Raw genomic sequence first — 18,474 nt, 5'->3', positions numbered from 1 at the left:
ATATATATATATATATATTGCGTACAGTACACGGAGACATTGTCCTTGAAATTTGGAGGCCGTCACTCGTCACACTTGAACTTTTTAATTAATTGTTCTGCACTTCACCGAGCTTTAGTTGAAAACTCTATTTACTCTACTCACTGGAAAGATAACCAAACCTACATGTTATTTCCCAAGTTGTGACCTTCAGGTGATAAAGTATCCGTAGCTCACGAATGGTAAACATCGTGAGACAAAATGAAAGGATGCCCTCGGCCATTGGAATAAAGATCAGTCAGGTAAAGTCACGGAAGAGGTGGTTACTGGCTTGTTTATATACATGGCTAGCGAGAAAAGGGTGCCGGTTACTTCAGTTTTACCCTTGCTGGGTCCTTAAACGCCGAGAGACTCGAACACAATTGCTGAACCAATAGCAACGAGGTAAGGTTATACAGATAACAGTCTGTAAGTTTTGACAACATTGTCATTATTTGCTTTATGGAAAACAAGTATCATGGTAGCAGTAGTTTAATCGAAGGATAAAGGGGTACATATTTTGGGTAGGGAACCTCAATTTTGCTATTAATGATAAAATTAATTCAAGTCAAAAACTTGATACTACTTTATGTAAGTTCATATCTCGTTTAAAACTAGGGTATTTGAAGAACGACAATTTTGTTTTGCATTATCTATTCTAATTCTTTAATAGCAGGGGCTGAAAGATTGACATACACAAAGTGATTAAAGTCCTGATAGGCAGTAAGAACTTCATTTCCAAGCAAAATTGCAGTTTTATTGTACTGTATTGAAGAATATAATGAGAAAAATTCACATGAATTTGACCCTGCCAGAGTTAATTTGTCTTGAAATATTAAAAACGGGAGAAAAAAAGAAGCTACAGAATGGGTAATTCAAATAGATATGCATAAATGTACACTTCTTTCTAATCAAACTTACGACTGCTTGTCATGCTATAATGTCGACTCAACCAATATTCTAAGCTTTTGTTAACGAATTAATGAAAATTGAACGAATCTTTGCAAAAAAGTGATTCCTGTTAATTATGTGCAACGCCACGTTAAGTGTTCAAGGACTGCCTGTGACCTTGTTTAAACATTATTAACACCGTGTACGAATCAATGTTGACAGAGATTACTGCAAGGCACGTAAGGCAATGTCAACACGACTAAAACAGTATCTATACGTGACAAGGTACCTGAAATTGACCGAAAAATTGCCAGCTTACTTTGAGCTTTTCACAGGCAGCCATGTTTTGCAAACACGACTAAACACTCGATAAGATGTCAGTATCAAAATGCTGGACCAGCACTGAAGTCGAAATTGTAAACAAGAACAGTAAAAGCATTTCACTCTAATAGTGTTGACCTGCTTTGGCAGTAATGACCGGTTTCACTTTGTTCGTAAGCTGAACTATTTGGCGAGTACACTTATCTGGATCTTTAGCAAATCACGTATATTGCGTATGCATTCTAAATTTTCTCACGTTAAAGCTAAAATAATGTTCTCACATTGCTAGCCACTGGGAGTGTTGCATCGACGGTTTGGGAAAAATCGTTCTCGTCTACAATTTGTGGGCGTTCATTTAAAAAACACTCTTGAAGCAAGAAACAATTTCACCATCTTAGTTTACCAAAAATTTTATTTTTCTCCATAGAGTTAACACAGAGAAGGCAGCCATTTTGAATTGTAAAGATCGGCAAATGTTAGGTAATTTGTTTCTCAAGTACCAAAATTTGCACAGTGACCCCTGATTTATTCTTGATTTTGTAGGAGAATAATTGAAGGTTTCTTTAAGAAAGATTAAGCAAACGTTTTAAGTCTTTAACTTTCGAGGCTCATAGCTTACTACCTTAAGATAAAGTATTGACTTTACCAAAAAATGCATTCTGGTCCTGACTGAAATTTAGTTGTCAACGATAACATTTGACACATGATGGCAGTGTAGTATTCGATACAAAAGTGCGTTAACGAAAAGAGATTCTGAAATGGTCCGTTCATATTCATACTGTTTCTTGCTCTGTGTTTACCCTGCATATGCACTTCTCTTGAACATGTCGAGGTTACACTTCTGCTAAATTTGTCAGTCGATAAAAAGCATGTCGGGCTCTTAAAAAAATAAAATCTCTCATTTGTACACCCACGTGCACTTTTCTAAAAGTCACTACGAACATAGTGCAGCATAAGTTATACAACGTCTATAGTTTAAGGTATACAGTCACCTGTAATCTAAATATGTCCATATATGGTCAAAGGGGCGTTCCTTGGTACTCAAAATATCCATGTGAGGGCGCTGTTTTTAAAAAGCGGCCACCCGCTTAAGATCTATTATTGGTTAGATTGTTTTTTCCATGGTTACTGTGGCAAAATTGGAACAGGTGACAGTATACCTTTAACCTGTGATGGGTATCGGATTACATTTCGAGCCAAAACTGTTCTACCTTTTGCCTTGTACTCGGTGACGTCTAGTCATCCATTTTACTTTGACTTATTACCGGGTACATTTATGATATCGCCATGCTAATAGAAATACATCACATGATAGATATACCTGGCGTAATGATATTAGTATTTCACCAACGCAATGTAAAGTTGACCCGCAGTTCTTCACCATTCGCTATCTTACTGAATATGGAGTTAGACCCGCATGCAGCAACAGGTATTGGGTGGTTTTATTACATTGTTAGGGACTCGATAGCATTGGAACAACGTTACCAGCGTCCCTGTCATTACCATCCTCTAGGGGGCCATTAAAAGAATACAGAAGAAAGCATAATGAACTACCACCGTCCCAAGAGTGAGCAAGGTTTCTATTTATTGCTACAAAATTGACATCAGATAGTATTATGTGGGCAAGGTATACTGTAGCACTTTTGCAGTTATAAAATAAAAGAAATTAACTAAAGACAAGCTCTAGAGATCGCTTAGCAACATTTATATCCACTTATATATATATATATATATATATATATATATATATATATATATATATAATTTTTATATAGTCATACATACATTCATACATACATACGTACATACATACATACATATATACATACATACATACATACATACATACATACATACATACATACATACATACATACATACATACATACATACATACATACATACATACATACATACATACATACATACATACATACATACATACATACATACATACATACATACATACATACATACATACATACATACATACATACATACATACATACATACATACATACATACATACATACATACATACATATATAATATTATATATATAATATACATAAATACAGGTATTTGTTCTAAAACAAAAATTCGAGACGACTTGTCGTCGGTGATAGCTAAATTCTACACTGTCTATTGTAAAGTAAAACACACCATTCGATGATGAAAATGACGAGAGAGTTGGCGAGCGATTTTACATACAGGTTTCCTGTTCAAATAAATGTATCACCTTGACTGCCTAGTTACCTTGGAGTATATTTCTAGGCATAAAATCCAGCATAGATTATCGTTTCAAATAAAATGTTTAACGGTATTTAATGTTTAGTTTAACGGTCAATTAAATAAGAGTAATTCATTCTTTGACCAATCTTCAAGAAAAATACAAACATCGTTTGCTTTTAATTTTACGACATTTTCAGAACAATTTAAATTGAATGCGTGAATGCTTGATTGAACAACGAATTATACCGAGCGCTGACGAACTTTTAACCTCTCCGACTAATTACAGCGTCCCCGTCCAGCGATGTGTGTACCTGTAACAGCCGAGTCACACACAGTATAATCATTCCGCGACAACGCCGCGTGACAGTGTGCTGCCTGAACGACGAGGGTTCGCACGCTAGTCACTATTATTGGTGCTGGCGCTCGGCACTTCCAACTCTTTAAACGGTAGGTCCACGTCGTCGAATGAGGCGCTTATCTTATTCTCGTTTTGTCGGATCACGCAAAACGGTTTTTCTGCGTTTTGCGCACAGCTTACCCTGTGATCCAATCACCATCCTCAAAGCAGCCGATGAATGATTTAAAGCCGCCCTTAAAATGTTGATCCTACTATCTTTATTCAAAGGGAAGAAGAGACACTGCCGACAGCATGGGTTTGCAAGCTTGGTTTTTTGGCGTCCTCGCTGTTCTTGTATGCTCCCGGAATACATGGTAGGTACTTTCATTTGCTCGAAGCTTGCATCGTTGCACAATCTCGTAGACCATTCCAATGCTTTGTCTGTCTGTCTGTTCAGATTGATGCAAAATTGCAGGCAATGTCGTGTTATAAATTACGCGTTATTTTTTGTACGACGTTAAAGAATAATCGACAGACTTATATTTAGCCGTTTCAGCTACCAGTGCGTTTCTGCAGTCCGGCACGCTTACCTTATGTTCTGCAGTAGGCCGGTATTCATACTTCAATCAATATTTGCTAGGAAAAATGCTGCACCATTCCACACATCCGAGTAGTTCGTTCAAAACAGCCTTTGAAATTCACTGGGCACGTGAATTTTGTTTCCGAATTTATATAAGAGCCTCTCTTAACGTATGTGGGCAGGACAACACACTCTAAATCAAATATCCCTTCTCAGTGTGTTGACTGTACAAATTAAAAAACAAAACACGGCGTGTATGACAAGAGTCATTTAAAACTGGGTACACTCCCTTTGGTATGCTGTTGTGAGTTTCTCACGGAATCCTTCAAGAAGCGAAACGGTGGTGTTTAGACGAGTTTATATACACGAAGTATTGTTCTGTACTTAGGCTACAAGCACTCGCTAAAGCGAAAAAAACTCCATATGGTACTGTATGAAAGTTGACTCGTTTAAATTTTATTATAAGTGTCCGTAGAAGCAACAACCTCAAAATGGCACATAACGCAATACGTTGAATGTCACGCAACGCCCGCCCCCTCAAATTAAAAACCAAAGAAAATTACACAGGTGAAGGCGAAACAGGCGTGTGAAACTACGCATCAAATCTGCTTATACAAATATCTATTTTATAGGCTTATATAGTCTCTTTGGATTCCTAAAGATGAGGATACGGTCTGGTGATGATTTTATTCTTCGGAGCATACATGACCTCAAGAATATTGTGTAACAAACATATAACTCAGACTGTACCCCGTCTGCTTGTATTCGGGTGGTGGCCGTCTGTCAGTAAATTTGTTCCGATCCAAAATTGGCGGTTCTCAATGTCTGCCGTTTTGATGCGTGCGGATTTGCGATCTGTCTGGCACCGCACGATCGTGTTGTCTCTACGGCCGGCTGCGCCGAATGAAGACCATAAGCGCCATGTTACATACATGTACCAGGGAAGGTGATGAGATTTGAAGTGTAAGACTTCAGGGTGACGTTCTTGAATGAAGACAGTGTTTTAATACTGATATAGGCCTACCGACACGCTGGTGTTAAACAGTTAGCTGTTGATACTCCGTCCAGTATCCTCCATTCACTGTGCGCCGTGATGATAAGCGCGCTTATGTCTTCTGCAGAGTTTAATTTAATTCTATTGGGCTGAAAACACCAGCGTGTTCACTTAAACTTTACTCCATGATGTCATCGACAAATCATAGATTGAGTTCTGAGCACCACCCAGGAAATGGAACATACGCAAGTATGGGGTTCGATGATCTCTGCGGCGCTAGTTTAATAATAACACATGAGAGCGAGGACAATGTCACGATTTATTGCCTGCCCAAGGGATGGTGGTCATGATCGAAATATTGATGATGCCCGAGCCGTAGGCGAGGGCATCATCAGTATTTCGATCATGACCACCAGCCCGAGGGCAGGCAAAAAATCGTGATATTGCCCTAGCTCTCATGTGTTATTATTTTTATTACACCGAACAAGCAAACATGCAAAGACACAAAAACACAAAGACTTCTTCGAGTACAGTTCGCCTTTCTGAGTCCGGACCTCAGCGTAAAATGTTGTCAGTGCCGAGTCTAGGGTTGCCGCTGAAAGTTTGCCGATCTCCTCGGTGGCGTATCCAAATTTGTTGCTTGCATAGTCGCTGAACACAGAAATTGCATTCCTTGTTGCCATTTTCGTTCGTTTGCTGTTTACTTGCATCAAAATATCGTCTAACTGTGCCGGTGACAGCTCTGCATGACGTTTCGCAGCCATAGTTGCGGACTGTATAAAGTACAAGCGAACGACAATTTGTTGTGCGCAGAAAGGAGGCGCAGTAAGTAAAATTACGTCATCATGTAATATCAAATGCAGAGGGCATCATCACGTTCGCAGAGGGCATCATCACGTTCTTTTACATGTCACGTGAGTCATGTTTAACCAATGGCAGTGCACGCTGAATGAGTGAGGTGTTATAACAATATATATTCCCTTCTGATTGAGCATGTTAGTACTAGACGAGGATGTTTTCATGATGAAGAACAACAGATGGGGCGCATGACAGCAAATGTGAGATGCGTCGAGGCATCCCCCCGAGGGGGGGGGGGATGGGAGATATGTTGGGCGAGCACCATCGATATTTCGTCAAAGCACTTCAATGTGACAATGAAGTACATTTGTGAAAAATATAACAGTGCCAATACACTAGACCGTTCGAATTGGACTTACACGTGCATTCAGACCCGTAAATGACGACTACAGATTCTGGCGCTATTAATTCAACTAAGAAAGCAGACGTCAAACTGAAATCGCCCATGTTATGATAGATGAAATGCCCTTATAAAAAATCATACAATAGTTTCTGAACCACAACACAATAATTTCTATCCTATTCTCTCCCAGCATTAATGACATTTAGCTGGCTTTAAATCTGTCCGCCCTTATACAGGCTCTTGTTCAATGTCCATAACCAACTTAAACATTAAGGTAGTATGCGCCTCGAAAGTGAAGGACTTAAGCTTTTGCTCAAACTTTCCTCAATGAAACTTTCAGCCATTCTCTTATCAAAGCAACAATAAAAATCAGGGGTCACCGCGCAAAGTTTGGAACTAGCGAAACAAATTACTCAACATTTTGCGATATTTGAAATTCAAAATGGCCGCCATTCCTGTGTTAACTGTATAGGGAAAATTAAATTTGAGAGTTTGAAAAACTAACACGGTTAAAGTTTTTGTTTCTCCAAGAGCTTTAAAATGAGCCCCTACAAGCAGTAAATCAGGAAAGAATTGTAGAAATTTAAGAGTCCGAATATCTGTCCCCGAGGCGCGTTCGACCTTAAAGCATGATATATGTGTTCAGCTCGCAGCTACGTGTCTACCTCGTAAACCGTTCATACAATAGCATTCACTTTGCAGTTCGAGATTCTTTGTAATGCGAAAGGCCGTTAGAGAATGAAAGTTGACAAGGGGAGGAGAAACGCCGAGCCAGGGAAACAGGATGGTCTTTTTCAGCACGTTAACTAAATTAAAGAACGTGCAACGTGCAATGTGTCCGTTCTCGGCGATCTCAGTGCAGTGCACGTACACCGTTACTGAGCAATGACGACACCGTGAACGTACCAAACATCGTAAATGAATATGATATTGTTGACTTAACATTTATCAAGTCTGATTTGAATCTAAAATCGCTACTCTCGTTCATACTGCTGGCAACAAAGGTAAACTGGCTTTGTGCTGAGTTACATTTTGAAAACATGGCTAGAGGGGAAAACAGATAAAATGCAATAAAAAAACACAGGCACATAATACAAAAGAAAAAAGATATAAATATAAAATGTTCAAAACATCTGGCGAAGCGTGAGTCATATGACATTTTCTACCGTAATGACACAACAATTTGACAGTAAAATTATACAAGAGAAAGTAACATCTGATAGTTATTGCCATTTTCCGATGCGAAAATACGGGCAAAATGTATAAAAACACATTTTTCAAACATTTGAACACGTGATCCTCCATTGACACGTACGTCGCTCACAGATGCGGAATTGTATATTTTGTACATACTTTACAGACAGACAGATACACAGTTACCACCCAGACAAACACCCTCTGGACAATTACCACCAGACATTTACCCCCCCCCCCCCCTTCCCGGTTAATTACCACCAATCATCTACCACCGAGACATTAACCCCAAAGACATTTACCACCCGGATATTTACCCCCTAACACTGTTTATAGCGACAATATTGCTGTGTAGAAAATGATGTCAAATGGGAAAGGATGAAAAAAGAACATTTCCGAAGACTGCATATGCATCTTTTCTAGTACGGTATCCAGCTGGGTGCCACATGATTACCTTTCACTACGCCTTGCAAGTGTTATTATACTTTCTATGCTTTACACTATGCCTCTATCAGGGAATCGAACCCGGGACGCCTGAACAACTCCAAGAACTACGCCACGCGGAGTCGTCTGCAGACGTCAGTTCAAATGTTAATGTTGAATTTGACACTGTACGTCTAACCATGCATTAAATAATAAATGAATAATATAAATGAAATTAAAATAACAACTATATGGTGTTAAAGTGGCACTCCCACTTGGTAACATTTTTAAAACACATTTTTGTAATGCCAACGGTCGATATTTGACGTTGCGACTGCGCGCTGATCGCGAGATCTCGATAAAAACATGTCATTTCCCGAGTGTATATTTCACATCCCGAAGTTTTACGATCGGTTCTGATTATGACCCGAAATTCCCCGAAGGTTTGTTGTTGTGCTGATTGACGATATTCTAGGGAGTCCATAATCAGTTCGAACGACGCAATTTATTTACCTCCCACTGCGAAGACTTTAGGCTATATACAGCATTATGCCTTTACCACAAGTAAGTTTTCTCAAAACTTCTCCTTAGTTTTTGTCGTTTTCATTATTCTCAATCAGTTGTATTATATTTTTAACCAATACCTCATAAATATCAGTTTTTACGTGTAAAATATTAGCCGCCTCTGATGACTACATTTTGTCATCTGCCACACAGTTACGTTTGGTTCGCGGTGTGGTATGCGTCTATGCATACCACGCGGCGGCCGCTATGTATCAACCGCACCTTACTGTGCTAGTCACCTATGCAAATGCTGGTGGAATCAGCAAAAAGACTCAGTTTTCTCCCACGGGGCATGAACGATCACAGACGCGAGTGGTACTGTGGCGTAACAGCAGCGTCAGCGTAGACTCGTACTCGATAACTTAGCTGACAATGGCCCCACTGCCGAACGTTTGATGTTCGGAAGCTGAATTTAGGTGGGCCACCTGAATTCAAACTTTTACTTTTTTGAGGACATGTTTTTATCGATATCTCGCGATCCGTGCGCAGTCGCCACGTCAAATATCGACCGTTGCCATTAAAAAAATGTGTTTTAAAAATGTTACCAAGTGGGAGTGCCACTTTAACGGACTAAAACAATGTCTCTATACGAACCATTTTACTGGCTTACCATAACCTTGACCCTAACACTAGGCAACTAATAATATTTGTCTCTTTTTCCATTTTTGTCGTTTTTTAGTCAAAACCGGGTTGCATCGAAAGTTACACACATCTTCAGTTTCACGTTTAACGGGTACTATGTGTGTTAGATGTTTCATAAATTATTTACTAATTCCTTCATAGCCAGCATATAAAATACACTCCATAAGGCTGTTTGAATCATAGACAGAGTCTACTATTTGCTATGTCATAAGAAAGTTGTAACTGTTGAAAATAAATATTATGAATCAGACGTCCTTTAAAATTAAATTTTAAGAGAAGGGTAATTGTCCAGGTGGTAAATTTCTTATGTGGCATGTGTCCGAGTTGTAAGTGTCCGGTGATAAATAGCAGTGGGGCGGGGGGGGGGGGGGGGGTAAATGGTAGATGGCAAATGTCCGGGGACTAAATATCCGGGGGTAACTGTCCTGTTACCCTTATGAGTAGTACTAAGTAGCAATTTATTAACAATACGCCAGTAACTGTACGAACTGTACGAGGAGGAACGCGCCTCGGGGACAGATATTCCGACTCTTAAACTTTTACAAGTCTTTTCTGATCTACCACTTGTGGGGGTTCACGAACACGCTACAATATTTCTGGTTGGAATTTACGCGTGAACAAGACTTAGCAATATCCTTTAAATCTGCGTCTCGGGAATGGAGACTCGGAGAAAAAATCGCAGATACGTATTTGAAGTATACTGCTATGGCATGTTAATGCATAAATTTCAACCAGAAATCTTGTAGCGTGTTCGCTAAAAGGAGGAAAACCCGATTTTTGGAAGACTCAGCAAAACACTTGTCACGTGACTATTATGCAAAAAAAAACCGACTGTGTACTGTGCATGGTCAGATTTCACAATATCAGAGCTTTCAGAAAATATAATACTTTATTGGTGTTTGGGACTTCTATAACTGAGAAAAAAAATAAAAATCTGAAAGTGCCTATTTTGTATGTAGCTATACCTTAAAGCCGAATGTATACAATTGCAGTGCACTTTCCACATATACCATTTTGACAAGCTGAACAGTGAGTTTTTCTTTGAGAGTGGAATAATAACTCACAGTTGATATACAAAGCAAAAATAATGAAAAAATAATCAAAACTTTGATGCAATGTCCCTTTAAACAGTGTTCAACTTTCGATGAAATTTCACAGCATGGTTAATAGACCCGCTTCTTTCTCACGTATCCAATACACCATTACAACAACCTACATGCTAAGTATTATTTTGAAGAGCAACACTTTTTCATGGCAATATAAACTCGAAACTAACCGGGGAAGCAATGCATTTATGCACTACATGGGAAACGCCCTGTTCGATTTAAACTCATCGTAACCAAAACAAAAACTAAATGTGCTCTTTGAAATGCATTGTAGGTAATTACCAGGGGTGTCATATGTTTCTCTTTGTAGGGAGCGCGGTGTGTCCACGGGAAAGCCAACACAACCAACAAGCTTGCGATGTCCTTGAATTTCGGTCTGAACTCTAAGAACTTGAACGGCCAGATTGAACTGAAAATACGTACTCTGGATAAAATGTGCAAAACTCAGTACAAGAATGCAATACTGTATGACACCCGAATTATCATTATTTTGCTTCTGTCGATAAAAAGTTACAATTTTTTCCCATTCTCTTATGAAATTAGTCACCGAAATGCAGCAAAAATAAATATGTATTTTGTTTCCGTAAAGATGACAAAAATACAATATGACATTCGACATTATAAATTCTGATAAGAAATGCTAGAAATATGATACTGATAGAAATATCAACTTCGTACAATCATTAGGTCACAGATAATCTCAAGTAAGAGCTTTTGAAAATAACCCAAATGCCCCTCGAAAACAGTACACACTATGTTTTCCTTTCATCGACGCTAATTAGCAGACATTTTTTTCATATTGCTACAACAATGGACGATGAGAACATAAGAACACTGACAAAATTAAATATTAGGCGATCAGAACATTTCTTTTTCCTGTGGAACGGAAATATTCGTATGATAAGGAAATTGTCACTGACAGAATACAGCGGTGGGTAAAGGCAAACAAGAAAAAATTCCCAATGGACAATTTCTGTATTGTTTATTCGGAGAATATGTTAGTTTTGTCGGTAATAGTGTGTACATATATTCATTGTGTTATAAAGCTATTCACAAGGAATGCAATTAAAACATGCTTTGTTACAGCAAAAGCGACTAATCAAAACGTGTGGTATTGAGTTAAGTTAATTGCATTGTTAAAATCTCATTTATGCTCGCAGATATTAATTATCGTCAAAGATGATATATTAAACGAAAATGCAGTGAACTGAAGAAAAACGGGAAAGCGAATAGGCCAGGCCTGACAAAGATGCCTATAGACAAAATGTCTGTTCTGGCGCCCAGCATACATAAAAAATTAAAACGTCACGATATCGGAAAATGAAAAAAGCGCGGCGGCGTGTCTCTTTGTCGATGCTTGATTGATATCTTAAATAAAAAATGGAAGACTGATAGCGCCGGCAGATTGGCTTGGAAGCTTATACCTGATAAATAAAGCGTTATATTGTCAGACTGAATCAAAGAACTTCGGAATTTGCCAGGTAATTTCATTTAGGGTAGAATGCGCCTCGGGGACAGATAATCGGACTCTCAAAATTCCACAATTTTTTCTGATCTACAAATTGTTGGGGCTCATTTAGAGCTCTTTGAGTAGGAAAACATTTTTTAGTTTTTCGAAAAATCTGTAATTTAATTTTTCCCATAGAGTTAACACAGGGACGGCGGCCTTGTTGAATTTCAAATGTAGGTAAATGTTAGGCGAGACCATTTATAGAAAATTCTTTGTTTGCCGTCTTTGGATTTTTGAAAACCTACCAGCCAGCTAGGCGAAAAAACAAACTCAGACAAAAACACAAGTGTATTAACATAAGCTCATTTTTTGTTTGGTTTCTTTTGGAAAAATAATATTTTTATTCGTAATAGTGTGAACATTGTGCTTTCTTAACTTTCTCTGAAAACCTTGCAGCACGCGGACGGCAAACAAAGAATTTTATTTAAAGCGCCCAATGTGTTTCTCTAGTACTAAACTTAGCAAGGCGACCCCTGAGTTTTATTCTTGATTTGGTAAGAGAATGGTTGAAAATTTCATCGGGGAAAGTTTGAGTAAATTTTAAGTCTTTCACTTTTGAGGCGCATACTACCTTAAATGTTTCGTAGGCAAACTATTTATGCATAGCTGTTGCAGACAGCCGTATAAATGCTGCTAGTAACAATCATATCAAGGATAGATCGGTATCAACTTTTATGATTTATTTATTTCACATTATTTATACTGGTATGATGCTCCCAAGAGACTGTTCTTCAAAGAGAGCGAACGCAAAATACGGTACTCACACTATGTAATAGCCATATACTTAAGGTAGAACGCGCCTCGGGGACAGATTGTCGGCCTCTCAAATTTCTACAATTCTTCTTTGATCTTCCACTTGTGGGGGCTCATTTTAAAGCTCTCGGAGAAAGAAAGACTCTCACCGGCTTAGTTTTTTAAAACTCCAAAATAATTTTTTTTTTATCCATAGAGTCAACACAAGAATGGCGGCCATTTTGAATTTCAAATATCGGGTAATTTGTTTCGCTAGTTCCAAACTTTGCACTGTGACCCCGGTTTTTATTGTTGAATTGGTGAGAGAATGGTTGTAGGTTTCATTCAGAAAAGTTTGAGCAAAAGTTCAGGTCTTTCATTTTCGAGGTGCATACTACCTTAACGCGAAACAAGAGTGTGAAAAGGTATGGAAACACGACACAGTGTAAGTGCGCAGAGCTAAAAACGAAACGCTAAATCCAAGAGGGCAAAAGACATTCAGCAAAAGCGAGAATTTACGATTGTGTTCCACCGTAAAAACATGAAAAGCGTCTTTTAATACCAGCTTGTGTGGAAAGCACGCCCAACATATGATGGCAAACAACAATAAATTTAGCCGAAATGAAAATGACAAAGAAGTAGAAACGGCGAGGTCAATAGTTTATCTGTGAACCTACATGTATGTAAAATAAACCACAGTGCACAGATCAGTGAAACATACATGGATATGAAATGGTCCAAGATGCCAACGCACTTCCCTATACGACGTTTCTATGTTCTTTGATACAGTTACTTTCAATTCATTCAGCTTACCAACTCAAAATTCTCACTCTTAAAGCTGAGTCGTGCGACGTCAATTCGCAGCCTTTTGATGGTCATCATAATCAGAGTAGGAAACATATTGGCATCTGAGGATTTAAATTTCGATTTCCATCATATTTTCCTGGTTTTGTCTACTACAGTTAATTCCTCAATAGTTCGCAGATGCAATTTTTTGATTTATTAATTAGAGATTTCGTCGATGCCTTCGATATTACCTCTTCGAGATTATTGATATCCCCTATACATTTGTATGCCATCAATAGGGACCTTGACAACTGCTCACGGAATTAGTCTGATATCTATAATATCAAGAATACTTCCGTTACCGGATAAGGTACGACCTGCAGGCTTTATAGCTACTTGAAATGGGGATGTCTCGAGGCCCAATTATTTCGGGACTATAGTCATTCTTTAAAAAACACCGAAGGAAGGTATAGGATAACATCTAAAACGGATTTGAAGAGCGCATGAGATAACGCCCGTCTGGAGAAAGTAGGCCATGTCCTCCATGTCATAAATATATGTACATGTTTTAGGGGGCCTTTCTTGGGGAATAAACACAAAAAATACATGTAACCCCCTAAGACAATGATAAAGTACATTTGGAAAAATGAAAGACTTATACTTTGCCCAAACATTTCTCAAAATTAAGTTTCAACCATTCCCCTTTTAAAATTAAGAATAAAATTCGGTGGTCGCCGTGCAAATTTTGCCACTAGAGAAACAATTTACCAAATATTTACCGATATTTGAAATTCAAAATGGCCGCCATCCCTCTGTCATCTCTATAGGGGAAAATAAAATTCCCGATTTTCACAAAACTCAGCATGATGGGAAAACTTTCTTTACTCCGTAATTCTCAAAATGGGCCCCATAAATAGGAAGCCAATTGCAAAATAATGTTTTAAACGTTTGAGAGTCATGTCTCCAAGGAGCATTCTACCTTCGGGTAATAACTATTCTGCAGTTTAGCTGTCATAGATAAAACAAGACCTGAATTGTCACAGACCTACGCACTGTGCCGTTGTACGCCTAACGGAGCAAAACACGTAACAAACTGAATAGGCAGTGACCCTATGAGCATGTATCAATCACATGCATGATATATTCGTTCCACACACTGCATTTGCAAGGTGAGCAGCTGTAGACTGTATGGATTGCTGATTGTCAGTTGTAGGTCACGTTCCTGAACATGAAATAGAGCATTTGTAGTATTTAAGGGCCAAACCGTGAAAATTTGACCCCAGATTTAATGGGAAATTGTAGAATTTCGCTTCTGAATTCGAACTGTCCGGGGTTACACCTGGGCACACCGGGGTTTAGAGCCTACCTCCTCCCATCCCATCCCAGAGAGAGAGAGAGAGAGAGAGAGAGAGAGAGAGAGAGAGAGAGAGAGAGAGAGAGAGAGAGAGAGAGAGAGAGAGAGAGTCGGACGGAGAAAGACAGACGATACAGGAAGATAGACGTGTCCACATGACAATAATGAGGCAATATCTTTCAGCGCCCCGTCCGCTTTATAGAGTTTCTCGTTTCAATTCTTGTGCCGCAATTTGCAAGCACACAATAAGTAAATTTACTGGTGAATTACTTGTGTGGTTATTCTTTTGTTATAGGTTTTCTATACTTTGCACATTTGAAATGGCGCCAAACGCTCAAATTTTTAATGCAGACTCACTTTTCAGATATTTTTTGCACAGATAGGGAAATGTAATCGGCATTGACGTTAGCCGGCTGTGTAAATGATTCAGTTAGCATCATGTGTCGCCCTGTCTATTCACCAGTTAACCTTCCAAATATCACAGAAACTTTTAAATTACCGGAAATTATTAAGCCTAAAATTACGATGCAACTGATTGAATCTTCTCAGGGCACACGCTTAGAATTTGGATTACGGCAACACAACATGTTTTTGAATGGTTTACAAGGACAAGATGACCTGTTCACGCTTTGATTCCGTTTACGCATATCGAAATAGGCTTGAAATGCGTAACCATGAAAATTTATTATATCCATGGGACAGCCACGAATATTGGCTATATTTGGCATAAGAGCCACGAGGCTGAATATGTTTCGAACTTTCCCGAGAGACGAGCAAACTAAGGGACATCAAAGTATGCTTTACACGATTAAGTATTCACATTTCATAAATAACGATTCAAATCTGAATACAAGGCTCGGTTCAGTGCATGCATCGATGCTGTTCAATGTTTAAATATGATGTATTTCCAAGTTGGCCATTTTCCAGGCTGGGGAAGGTCACGTGACTTTACCGCTTTTTCCGTCAATCTGCACAAGAAGACGCACCTTTATTAAATCACCTGTCTCCCGAGATTGGAATTTCACCAGAAATTCACCGGGAGATGTTTGATTATTAACGCTTTTACTAGTAAAGAAAAAGCGAAAAATATACGTCTCAAATGTTTGATTTGTAGTAAACATTTAACATAACACCTGAAGCGAGTTGGTCTCGCTTCAGGGTCAATGATATGAGCATGGAGGCTCCATGATATGAGTTAGCGAGTTGTCCCTCTGAGGTCCCCTCAAAACTAAGTATCCAGGGATATAAAATAGGTCTCCCGTTATCTTCGTGACAAATTGTTCTTGGGCCGAGGACATGGAAGTTTCTTACAAAACGTGACTGACTTATCACAATGCACACTATAACCGTCCCTTGGAGCCGTAACGCCAGCTACATTAGGGAGAAATTGTTTATGTAGATAACAAACGACGTGTTCTTGTGGTTGCCATTGTTCATAGTAACAGCTGTATTTGTTCCATCCAAGAGACCTTTTATACGTGACACTGTACATAACTCATACTCAGTCAAAGTCTGTTAAATCCCTTTCCTATTTTCAGTACACCAACTAGACTGGCCACAAGTCGCTTGGCTTTTCTCAGCAGCTGAGTTACTAGCTGTGAGCAAGGCGTGCACCCCACGATCTACGCAACATCCTACCATTAGCGCGTCGGTCTGCTAATGTTTAGTCCTTCAATTTATTATATGTTTTGATACTTGTATGCCCACAGACTTGGAGCAAGTCTATACACCAACATACAAACTCCTTCTTCAATAACTTTGTCTGCTTGATATAAATTTCGAAATACAATAAAAACACAAGCCATTTGTCCTTTTATGAATATTTTCATAGAATAGCGCATAATTGCAACTAAACAGTAATAGAATAGATATAAACTTCAGTTATGTTCATAGTTTTGTAAAGTAAACAATATATGTATGGACTTTCAAACTGAAAAGCACAGATCTTTGCAATAGACGCTAGAAATCTCAGGATCGTTTCTGACTTGCGCTCTCTCAGCAAGGTGACATTGTTAAGGAAGTTTGCGCTTCAAAACTGAGAGATTTAAACTTTTGCTCGGACTTTGAGATACATTGAAAGGTATACAGTCACCTGTAATCTAAATATGCCCGTATATGGTCAAAGGGGCGTTCCTTGGTATTCAAAATGCCCATGAGAGGGCGCTGTTTTTAAAAAGCGGGCCCGCTTAAAATCTGTGATTGGTTAGATTTTCTCTTTCCATAGTAACCGTGGCAAAGTTGGAACAGATGACAGTATACCTTTAAACACCTTCCCTTCCGAAATAAAGAATAAAAATCTTTTCTCTTAAGCGTGTGAAATTTGAATGTAAAGAGGCAAAAACGGAATTGACCCCTTTCTGTTTCGAAATTAATCTAGGAAAAGTTTTAATCGTTTGGTTCTTACTGAAAAACGTTTACCACGAACGTTTGAGATCATACCTGGAAAATGATTCCTATTAGAAAGATGTAACTATAATTTATAGTTGTTTTATCGACAGTAAAAGATACAAACTTTTGCTCAAACTTGCCTCATAGAAACTTTAAACCATTCTCCTTTAAAAATCTAAAATAAAAGGCAGGGGTCCCCCAGCAAATTTATATACCAGGGAGACCAATTAAGTGCAATTTACTAATGTTTGAAATGCAAAATGACCGATATCCCTGTGGTATCTCTGTTGGGAAAAGTTGACTTGTTTGTTTTCACAAAAACATGACCGTTAAAACTTTATTTACTCTATAGACTTCAAAATCAGTCAACGCAAGCAGATGACAGAAAAAGTTTTACTAAAACAGTCCCATAGGCGCATTCAGTACCACATTATGTAAATGTCTCTTGGTTTCTAGATTGAAAATACTCGTTTCCGCTTACACAGCAGGCGTTTTTTATGACTTACCCAGAAGATCATGCCACCTGCCACTGTGACGTTGAAATGATTTTGTGAAAAGTCACATGCATAAGTCTAAATCCCTTAATGTCTTAATGATTTTATCCTGCGACGTGTGTTGGGTTTTGATGTTCGATGGCATGCACACCTTAACGGATCTTGTTTCAATGTTTGCAGTTACTGCTCGGAGGATAAAGATCACCTCGCCGACGATGAAATAATCAGCAGAATAATGGGGAACTTCGAAATCGGAGCCCTCAGACCTAACTCGCGTGGTAAGTACAACTTAAATAGACAACGGTTCCCTGAGGTCCCCGATGGTCTTTTATGCTTAGATTTGTTTACATTTTAATTTTTACAAATATTTTCATAGTCCTTAAAATTTCAGCTTTTAAGGGTCACCGAAGGATCATGGGAAATATCAGCTGTATGACACACAATCATTTGAGCTGTTAAAATCCGAATTTTATTATGCGATCGAAGCCATTAACTGAAATACTCGGGATTTCAACTTCTGATTGACCTTAATTATAATAGAACGGTTAAAATACATCAACACGGTTAAAAATAAACATCTGCTTAGGTCATGGACAGAGAGCCAATTTTTCGGTCCATCGTTCAGCTCAGAAAAAAAAACAAGCTTCTGGGGCTTTATTAAGTACAGAAAAGTGTTGGCAGTCACATTGGCAATGAACTCGGATTTC

The 18,474-nt window shown here is 38.6% G+C and overlaps 1 protein-coding gene across 1 annotated transcript in view; it reads left to right on the top strand.

Moving 5' to 3' along the window:
- The first annotated feature begins 3,774 nt into the window (after window positions 1-3,774).
- Window positions 3,775-18,474, top strand: part of LOC139115502 (glycine receptor subunit alpha-3-like) — a 57,295-nt gene continuing 42,595 nt past the window's right edge. The window contains exons 1-3 of the mRNA XM_070677639.1: window positions 3,775-3,909; window positions 4,088-4,173; window positions 17,948-18,045. Of these exons, the coding sequence (XP_070533740.1) occupies window positions 4,112-4,173; window positions 17,948-18,045 (160 nt within the window). The 5' untranslated portion in view covers window positions 3,775-3,909; window positions 4,088-4,111. The remainder of the gene's footprint in view (window positions 3,910-4,087; window positions 4,174-17,947; window positions 18,046-18,474) is intronic.

Source organism: Ptychodera flava, chromosome 17 (genome assembly GCF_041260155.1).
Source record: "Ptychodera flava strain L36383 chromosome 17, AS_Pfla_20210202, whole genome shotgun sequence".
Lineage (NCBI taxonomy): Eukaryota > Metazoa > Hemichordata > Enteropneusta > Ptychoderidae > Ptychodera > Ptychodera flava.
Note: the sequence above shows the minus strand (reverse complement) of the source record. Positions and strands in the feature narration are given on the sequence as shown.